This window comes from Euphorbia lathyris, chromosome 4, assembly GCF_963576675.1.
Source record: "Euphorbia lathyris chromosome 4, ddEupLath1.1, whole genome shotgun sequence".
Classification (NCBI taxonomy): Eukaryota; Viridiplantae; Streptophyta; class Magnoliopsida; order Malpighiales; family Euphorbiaceae; genus Euphorbia; species Euphorbia lathyris.
The window spans coordinates 15,992,824-16,003,929 of NC_088913.1; the positions used below are offsets into that span (position 1 = coordinate 15,992,824).

Below are 11,106 nucleotides of genomic sequence, written 5' to 3' on the forward strand. Positions count from 1 at the left end.
CTCGGATGTGAGAGTTATGATATAAACAATATGTATAGGTCGTTTTTCAGATTATTCGGGTTTAAACCGATTTTCGACCCTTTTCCTTTAGGTTTCTGTTCCGGGGCTGTTGATTTAAGATTTCCCCTATGTGTTAAGTTTCAAAATAATTTGGAATTAATTAATTCGGACTAATATATTTTGAGATATGAATTAAGGAAGCTTGGATGGTCAAACTGAAATTTAAAGGAAATGGTGCTTTTGATTAATTAACCATCCTAATACATTTATAAGCATTCTTTTTCTATTGTGAGACGTTCCCTCCGACAAGTAAACATCAGCGGTGATGTCTCACCGTCATATCCGATTCTATGTTGGATCGGATGTGACATATTTCTAGTTTTTTTACCTCTCAAACAAATATCACATGGTGTGCGAACAAAATTATCATCTTTATTACTCCTAACATCAGACAAAAGAAGCTCTACTTTATGATAGGGATGTCCCAATCATTGATGCCAAAGTTCTCATTTGTCTCTTATGGTAGTTGGATAAGCATGAAATTTTCGTAAAGGCCGAAACCGGTAAACACCATCACATTGTTCACCTACTCCAATCAGAGTCCTCAAAGTGCGGTCATGTATAATGCAAAGCTTATTAGTAAAAGTGACAATATAGTTCAAATCAACAAGCAAGTGATAGATAGATAGTAAAATTGCTGGTAAGATCGGGAACATATAAGACATTATATAACACCGTGTGTTTGCTCAAAGAGATTCTTCCTTCCTTAGGGGCCAACTTTTGTTTTCCATTAGGCACCCCAACCAATGTAGGAGAAACACCGTTCAATTTGCTAAATAAAAGAGAATTACTGGTCATGTGATTTAAGCATCTGATATCGATGATCCATTATTAGTAACACAAAGTTACCACTTAATTTTTCGATTGAAGAGGAATGTGCTTGTGACATCTTAGGCATATCCACAAGTATATTCCACTATTCATCTGAAAGCCTTGGAAGACCATTACGATCTAACTCCTAGATTGGCATAGGAGAAGCAGTGTCGAGTGGCTTCATGTTTTTGGTGTCATCCATCGCCAGGTGTCGATAGTCGGTTTTCATGTTTGTAGATTGAAGGTGCCAAGCAAGTGTTGTCAGTCGTGTTTAGATCGCATGTTCCTGAGACTCCGATACCATGAAAAGTTTTGTAGAACTAATGTTCTTATTGATTCCTCAAACAATGGACATGGCCTAAAATATATATATATATATATATATATAATAAAGATAATTTTTCCTTGTACAATAAGGACAGTATAAAAAGGAAGAAACGTAAATAAGGAAGAAAACTAATTAAAGAAGGAAAACAAAACAATTAGCCTAAAGAAAAAAAGTCAATCAATTAGATTTAGGTGCTGTTTGATAAAACTGAAAATTAAGTGCTGAAAAAATAAGTACTGAATTTTAAGTGTTGAATATTATAAGTGCTGAAAGTATTGAATGATTTAACTTTTACAAAAATATTAGTTGATAATGTTTAACTTAAAATGTTAAGTTAAAATAAGTGATTTTTAACTTAATTAACTAATTTAAGTGGTGGACAAACAATCGTTATCAAACGCACTTAATTAAATAAGTGTTTAATATTTTAATTTAAGTAATTAAGTACTTTATCAAACAAGACCTTAGACTAAAGAAGGAAAGTCAATAAATTAGATTTAGTCTAAAAAAAGAAACTCTAAAGAATGAAAGTCAATCAATTAGATTCAATTATATATATATATATATAAGCCACTAAGTTCGATCAATTTATTTGAACTCTGATATCATATCATGTCATGGTATTTTTTTTTCTTATAAAAAAGCATGCGTTTTATAAAAGTTAGCAGCCAACAAGATTTGAGTAACATCATTTGTCATTATCATCACGTTCATCAAAACCAATATGCCACATTAGCAAAAGTATAAATTTAAGTGTACCACATAAGTAAAGTCAACATATCAACGTGGCGCATTATTAAAGTCAACATGTCACGTTATCAAAGGTTAACACATTAGTTTAATTCCTTTTGTTTTTTTTGCTAACTTTTAAAAGCACATTGAAATCAACATTTTACGCCATCAAACCAATATGTAATTTCAATAAAAAAAAGATAAAAAGAAATTATAATTAAGCTCTAAACTTTACCTGTTTTAAGGATCATGGTCAATTATTTTTCCACGTTAAGCCTTTGATCATTGATTTTGTTATAGATTCGGTCATTATTTAATTTTTTTGTCAAGTTTTGACGGCACATATCGTTAGTGTAATTCGGTCTATTGATGTGGACAAATAGAAATAAGAGTTTATTGACTATGATAGATAAAGAGTAAAAAGAAATTACAGAAATAAATTTTCAGTAAATTCTTTCGAGCTCGATCTTCTCCTGTCCTATTTTGTGGATTTCAGCATTAAAATCGCCAAATCGATCTTTTCTCCTAATATCAAAATTCATTTCTAACAGGTTCTTTTAAGCTCGATTTCCAGCTTGAAAGAACCTAGTGAAAATCGATTTCTGTAATTTCTTTACTTTTTACTTTCTTTCTCCTAGTCAAGAAAGTTATTTTTTTTATTTGTCCACACGGAAGTGAAAATGTCTACGTCAACATGTCGAATCCCTCCAAGGTTTGTGTTGCCCAAATTCGATGGAAGAGTTAAATAAGGGTTAGATCTATAACAGAATCAATGATTAATGGCTCAATATGGAAAAATAATTAATAAGAGACTTGATCCTTAAAACATGCAAATTTTAGGGGCTTAATTATGCTTTTTCCCTAAAAAAAAAATAAAATTCTATTGTGTCATATAAACAAAGTCAAAATGCTACGCCATCGAAGCCACATCATTAGTCTTTTTTGTTCTAACCTTGTAAAGCACACGTCTTTTTCTAAGAAAAATTAACACATTATTTTACTTGCAAATTGATAAAACTATAAGGTTTTTTTAGTATCGCTCGACAAAATTTAACAAAGTTTGCATTTTTTTTCTTAATGATAAAATTCCATCCTTAACGTTTCCAATTTGGAATAATCTTTAGTTCGAATATTGATACATGGAACAATTCTGAGTCTACGTAACAAACCCTATAAAAGATGACTATTATCTGGGGTTAAAGGTAAAGACATTGGATACTTGGGATAACTGTGTGCCTCCTACCGTCAAAAATCACCCTTATAGAGGAGTTTCATCTTTTTCCACCCATCTATATTTAGACCAATATACTTATAACCAACAGGCTAAGAGCTTTCAATCAACAGGTAAAGAACTTTACCATACATTTTTTTTTAATCTTTTTTTCATTTATTATGTTTTATTTTTGTGTGATTTAAGTGAAAATTCAATTGAAATTGTTCTGCATTTTTATTTCACTATAATATGAATATGGTTTCTTCAATTGCCGAATTAGTGATATGTTAGAGAAAATCTGTTAAGCACATAATGCAAAAGTGGGGTGTCACTACACTTTAATAAGATTTAGAGAGATTATAAGAAATGTAATCCAGTGTTTATAATGATATTTTATATATATAAAGTTGTAAAAGACGTTAGACGTTAATAGAAGGGATAAGGTTTTTGAAAATTAATCGGAAATTAACCCAAAATTAATTGGACTTATATTTTTTATAATTTTAATTAAATAAAATATTATAAAAATATAATTAAAATATAAAATATTTAAAATAGAAAAACATATATATTTTAATATTTGTTATATTAACGTCTTTTAAAGATATGCCAACAAAATAACAATAATATACTATATATTTAAGATAGTTTTAGATATTTTTTGTTTTTAATTATTTAATAATTTATTTAAAATTGATATAAAATTAAATGGTGAATTTTCCCACCTAGGGCCGCCTAGGACAATCTAGAACCGACTAGACTAAAAATCGGTAAACCAACTTATACCAACCAACTTGAGAAAATCGGAACGATGTTCCAAAATTCCCGTCTAGACAATCGCTAGGAGCAATTCTACCCGTTTTTACAGGCTGCCCGTTTTTACCTAGGGAAAAACGGGTAGGCTACCCGTTTTCTATTTATTTTTTTTAATTATAATAAATATTAAAAATTGATTGGACGCTTCAATACGTATTTTTTATAATTAAATTTATCTATACGTTTTTTCTATCCAATCAATACATAATTTATCAATAATTAAATTTACGTTCTAAAAGATAAATAAATATAAATTAACAAATAAAAATTAATTGCACGCGTTAATATGTATTTTTTTATTTCCAATCAATAATTTATATATACGTTTTTTCTATCCGGTCAATACATAATTTACGTATAATTAAATTTACGTTCTAAAAGGTAAATAAATATAATTTACCAAATAAAAATTAATTGGACACTTCAATACGTATTTTTTATTTCCAATCAATAATTTATTTATACGTTTTTTCTATCCAATCAATACATAATTTATCTATAATTATTATTTATTATAATTAAATAAATAAACCTGTTTTCCCTAAAGGAAAACAGGTAGCCTACCCGTTTTTCCTAGGTAAAAACGGGTAGCCTACCCGTTTTTGCCTAGGAAAAACGGGTAGTTCATACTACCGGTCCATAGACCGGACCGTATGGGCTATCCGTTTAGAGCAAATTCAACGGAAAAAAAATTCGTTTTAAGTTAAATTCATTAAATTTCAGATTATTGGTAAATACGAAACTTAGAAGTTCAAGTATTTTTCCTTGTTTTGGAGGCATGATTTTTCTTCATTTTGTTCTTCGGGGTTGAGAGAATTTCACTTTTTTGAATAAAAAATGAAAAGGGCAAAAATATCAAACAGGAGGCGACTAAGTAAAATAGGGGCGACGTATAGCAAAACCCGAGTTATAACATGTATAATCAATAATCAAATCCATCAATGTATGATTTCTAGCATAATAATTAGTAATCAAACCTGGCGATATATAATCTTTTAGAGTCCTTTTAGGCCTATATATATAAACACATATAAAGGTGTTTACGATGATCCTTGAGAGAAAATAAATAATAGAAAAATGAAAAACACTTGGACAACAAATTTCAAAGAAATTTTTTAGCTTGTTAAGTTTCAAAATTTATTCTAGTTGCTTCGATAATAAAGACGAATTGATTACACCACAAATTCTGTGTTGCTTCTTTTTTCCAATTATTCCATAAATTCACATAAGCCGATTTTAATCTCCAATATTACCTTTAAGAATTGAAGACAATAATTCATACTTCATAGCCAAAATGTAAAAAATAAATAAACAAAATTAACCAATCCATTTATGGCCAAATTTGGAGAAACTAAATAAGTATTAAGCCTTCAAAAATCATTGGCGATACATTCATGAACTCACAGAGGATTCAAACACATGTACAGGGAAAAAGAAGACTTAATATATATTTAAGCTCTTCCTTTTGGCACCTGAACTTTTAGAATACTGTATCACACACTTATAAATGGCTTTACAAACATATCACTCATCTATAGTTGGCGCATTCACCTATAGTTGGCGCATTCAGACCTCATGTACATAAAATTGTTGATCTGCCATCTTTAAAAGATGAGATGGCATGTGCATGATGATATAGAAAAAAGAAAAGGTGAGTTTGTTTTGTATGTCTATCTGTCAAAGACGACATATCAACGATTTTGTGTACAAGAGATCCGAATGAGCCAACTAAAAATGTGATATGTTTTTAAAGCCAATTATAGGTGTGCGATTGGTTTTTAAAGCCAACTAACCATAAGTGTGTGATAGGTTATTTTAAAAGTTCAGGATGTCAATAAACAAAACTTACCAAGTTTAAGGGTGTAAATATGCATTAATCGCGAAACAGAAGTACATATTACCATGGCATTTGAATGAAACAAAAGGCAAAACTGCATGGTTCAAAATTAAATGTGGAGACATAATAGAACATTAATACAAAAACGCTGCAACCAAATAAACTACCTATTTAGCAGAACATTAATGTTTTTGGAAATAGATTTTGCTTAATTAAAACTTCAATCTAAAGAATACATAAGCTACAGAAGGGTCTTACATTCTGATCTATGCTTCTTCTGCATCTTTCTCCTTTTTCTTTTTCTTCTTCTTCTCACTTTTATCCACCTCACCATTAGTTCTGTCATCCTCAACAGCTGCTACCTCCTCGGCCTCTTTATCTTTCTTCTTCTTCTTTTTCTTCTCAGACTTCTCTGTGTCAGGCGTACCCACATCGCCTTTACCATTTCGTTCCTTCTTCTTTGGTGTCTCGGTTTCTTCCTCTCCTATGGTTTCTGTTTCAGCATCTTCTTTGTTCTTCTTCTTCTTTTTCTTCTCAGACTTCTCTTTCTTCTCATTTTCCTTTTCCACAACCATCTCCTTTTCATCAACTTTAACTTTCTTAGCAGGAGGTTGAACAGCCGGGCTATCAGAGTTTTCATCCGACTTGCGTTTGCGCCCACCTTCGCCATCGCCATCTTCACCGTCCTTGCTCTTCTTTTTCTTCTTCTTTTTTTCCTTCTTCTCCTCATCACCCTCCTTCACTACAGCAATCTCCTTTTCTGCAACAGCAGGCTCATTTGCAGCGGCAAGGCTAGCAATAATAGAATCTCCCCCGGTAGGCAATTCCACTAAATTCCTTCCCCATTCTTGTGGGGTCTTATCGGTTGGCTTACCATGCTTATCTAATTTCCCCTCTGCAATCATTTTCTTCTTCATCGAAGCCCGTGGCCCCAACCCCCATTTCCTCGGGTAAGTATCTCTATCCATAACAACTCTCTTAATCTTCGCCACTATACCATGATCACAAGTAGCCATAACAGCAGTCGTCATCTCGGCAATACCCAAAGCAATTGCCTCACCCTTGGTAGTCATCAGAACAATTTCCTCACCTACCTCGATATCATTTTCGAACCTCAAAAGACCGGGAATCATGAGCTTAGCACCATAACAAATAGCATTCACAGCCGAATCCTTCACAACACACCTCTTATAACTAGTCAAAATCACTTCAAGAGGCATGATCACCCTCCTCAAATAGCTCTCATCTCTATTAGTATCATAAACCCATTGAGCATCCATAACATCATGCATAGTTACCATATTATCTTTCTCCCCCAAAATACCAGACCTAACTCTTCTCAATTCCTGCATATGCCCACCAACACCAAGAACCAAACCCAAATGCACACACATAGTTCTAACATAAGTTCCAGCCTCACAAGAAATCCAAAAAACAACCAAATGCCTATCCGGATCGAACTCTAACAACTTACTCTCATAAACAGTTCTAATCCTAAGCTGCCTTTTAACAGCAGAAATCAATGGCGGTCTCTGAAAAACCGCACCAGTAAGAGTTTCAAGAGCTCTAGCTACTTTAGCAACATCAGATACTTTATCATGTAATCTAGCAATACAAACATATTCTTTACCAGCACCTTGTTGTGATTTAACAAGACGAGTAGCTCTGTCAATACAAACAATCAAATTACCTGTAACTTTAGGGTCCAATGTGCCGCTGTGTCCTGTTTTCTCAACCCTAAGAATCCGTTTGATCCAAGCAACAACTTCATGAGAAGACGGATTCGCCGGCTTATCAAGATTCATAATTCCATACCGGATGTACTCGGCGAGAGGACGCTTGAGAGGGGAGTAACCAGAAGGGAGAGGAGTGTAGTGACCGGTACGGACATTGAGGCGGTCATAGTTTTTCAAGAGAATAGGCCAGTTGGAAGTGTCGATTGTAGGAGTGAAGCTCTGAGGCTTGATCATGAAGTCCCCGGCAGCAGCGTCGGCGCCCTTCGGCTGGGTTTCGGGCTCCTCCATGGCTGTAGGTGTTGTATTCTTCTTCTTGTGCTTTTTCTTATCTGAACGAGAAAGCTCAACGTCTGACATGGCTTCTCTGTGATTTTATTTGTTAGGGTTTATGGAGGAAAATTAGGAGGCGATCGGAGAAGAAGGGTAATGAGGTGGAAATGAGCATTTATAAGGTTAGGGTTTTTGAGGGTTTTGGGAAATGAGGAGAAAGGAAAATATAGTTGGGCCTTATGCGAGCCTTAAAATATTTTATCTGAGCTGGGCCTGTTTTGGGCTTACTCATAAAAATACTAAGCTCAAAACCAATTCAACCTGCTATTAATAATGGGCTAATTTACTTGAAAATCATATATAACTAGAAAATTACAATTAGATCATGTTACAAAACTTAATTCACAATATGTCATTATTTAGTAAAACTTTTATATAGGAATACACTTGGGACCAGACTATTTATATAACAATTAGGAGGTTATTACTAAATAGAGTTTGGTAATAGAGGTTATTACCAAGTTGGGACCGAATTTTTTTATAATAAAATAGAGGTTATTCCTATATAGAGGTTTTACTGTATCACAAATAAAGTATAATTTTATACTATAATTTATACATTTTAGATCTCAATTTATAAATCATAAACCCTAAAAAAAATATCGTAGACCTCTAATTCATATAACATACTTCTTAAAATATATTAAAAAGAATAATTTTCTTAGTCTGATATTATTTAAATTAATACTTGACATAGTTATAAATAATTTTTCAAATATGAATTTCTGTGTAAATTTCTCATTAATGTAGGTAGACTTGATCTTCACTCACTTTAAAAAGTGAAAAAATGGTATCAAAACGAAATTTAATGATCACTTCTTAAAACAAACAAAAAAAAAAGCGAGAGGATAAAATACCTCAATCTATCTCCATAATCTCACATATAATCATCGGCCTTAACTAAAGTATGAACTATTAGATTCTCAGGTCTCTTAACAAACCAAACACAACGGTTGTGAATTTTTCTCATAAGAGATTTACGACCAGAAACAATTAAAACCTATTATAGAATTAATATTCTCTTAATCATTGAAAGTATTCACACATTATTTATCAAAAGGAAAAAACAAACAAATTAATGATATATTAATTTTACAGCTAACTAGGTGATGTTTTATGTTGACAAGTTGACTCATTAATGAGTGACTCGGTATTGATCGAGATGGTTTAATACCATGAAACTTTGAAACGGCTGAATTACTTATAAAATGATATATTGTCTTTATGGTTCACGAAAGTGTAGGAAAAAATCTAAAATGGTCGAGAGTAGATTTGAACACCCACTTATTGTCGAAAAACTATATTAGTGAAAACACTTAAAAAGAATTCTAATTACATACTCGTATATATTTTTTTGAGTTGTACGTAATGCACTTATATTAAACAAATGAAGATTACATTAAAGAAAAAGGAAAACTCTCAACCCACCCCACCCCTATGAGATACTTAACATTTTCACCAACTTTTTTCTTGTATTTTTTTCTATCTCATTGTATCTGTTAGGTGTCATTCAAAATGGCATTATAATTGATTTAAAAAGAGTTGTAAAGAATGTAACATAACTACTTCCTGAACTTGTCCACAATAGTAGATTAGTTCTTTGTAAGTATCTCACCAGCTCCCTGAACTTGTTTATTTTGTATCACCGGCTCCTTAAATTTGTCCATAAAAATTGATTAGCTCTCTAAACTTTGCAAGTGTCTCACCAGCTCTCTAAACTTGCTTATTCTGTAACAACTAAATACAAAAACCATAATACTAACTCGGGTTAAGGTGCAAAAATACCCCTAACGTTTTAGGTCAAGAGTAATTTTACCCCTATTATCTAAAATGATGCAATTTTACCCCTAATGTTAGTAGCCAAGAGCAAATTTATAAATTTGGTGAATTTTTTGAATTTTTTGTCCAATTCGTACAAAAGACAGTATATTTGTTATTATTTTTTTCACATCCCAATATATGTTTGTGATTTGTTACTGATAAAATGACCGAGAAGACAGTTTGATGAATTATTTCTCAAATTAACCCAATTTATCAATGTTAAGGGTAAAATTGCTACTGGCTTCCAATGTTAGGGGTAAAATTGCACCATTTTAGATGTTATGGATAAAATTACTCCTGATCCAAAACGTTAGAGGTATTTTTGCACCTTAACCCGAGTTAATATTATGGTTTTTGTATTTAGTTGTTACAGAATAAGCAAGTTTAGGGAGCTGGTGAGACACTTGCAAAGTTCAGGGAGCTAATCAATTTTTATGAACAAGTTTAGAGAACTGGTGATACGAAATAAGTAAGTTCTGAGAGTTGATGAGATACTTGTAAAGTTCAAGGAGTCAATCTACTATTGTGGATAAGTTCAGGGATCTACTGATGTATTAGGCTTGTATACAACAATTGATATCGTTGTTATAATACTTCATTCTATAATAAATGTTTTTTTAAAGGTTGAAGCATGAGAATTAAAAAATACTAAGTAAGCTTATCCAAGGATGGAAAAAACAAAGTAAAGCTTACTTTGTCATAAACAAAGTAAGCATAGCCTAACCCAAAATACTAATATAATTAATTTTAATTAAATGATTTTGTTATCTTTATATTAATTAACTTTTATCTATTCTCAAAGTAAAAAATGCAACTTAAATAGAAATATATTTAGTAAAAGTCAATTAATGTGTATGGATTAAAATTAAAACGTTATGTATTATGGATAAAAGAATTTTTTTTTTTAAAAAAACATCTATTGTGAAACGGAGGGATTAGTATTTTATTGTGAAAGAATTATAACTTCAATGTTTGAATCTTATTTAATATGATTTCGGTTTAAACCGTTATGCTAAACAAGTAATGTTGATATTGTGTTGTGTGAATGGTAGGCTATAAACAGGAATATTTAGGTATTATTTCTTAAAATAAAAATCTTTATAATACTACAGGTGAACTAATATTTTAGTGACTAAAGGGATTTCGCTAATATTTGAGAACAGAAAAATTGTCAGGCGAGACCGTTGACTCGTGATCCCACTCCGATGACTAGATTAGAAATGTATAGAATGGAGTATTAAACAATCGAAAGTAATTGCAGAGAATGTGTGTATGTATCTTACCGTCATTGCAGTCATTGAAAGATACTTTAGGTAAGTTGTATCTTCTCTGATATTAATATGAATGGGGCCTTTAACTATCCGCTTAGGTTTTTAGTTCAATTGGTTCCATGTCATGGTATTAGAACCATTTTGATCAA

At 31.7% G+C, this 11,106-nt stretch overlaps 1 protein-coding gene across 1 annotated transcript; it reads right to left on the minus strand.

The window, feature by feature from the left end:
- Positions 1 to 5,844: 5,844 nt before the first annotated feature.
- LOC136226304 (H/ACA ribonucleoprotein complex subunit 4-like) lies at positions 5,845 to 7,978 on the minus strand. Its single transcript, XM_066014703.1, has one exon. It carries the CDS (start codon positions 7,890 to 7,892, stop codon positions 6,066 to 6,068), a length of 1,827 nt encoding a protein of 608 aa, XP_065870775.1. The 5' UTR covers positions 7,893 to 7,978; the 3' UTR covers positions 5,845 to 6,065.
- Positions 7,979 to 11,106: the final 3,128 nt, after the last annotated feature.

Excerpts from the sequence above, each read along its gene's own strand:
- LOC136226304 (XM_066014703.1), bottom strand. The coding sequence starts at position 7,892 with ATGTCAGACGTTGAGCTTTCTCGTTCAGATAAGAAAAAGCACAAGAAG.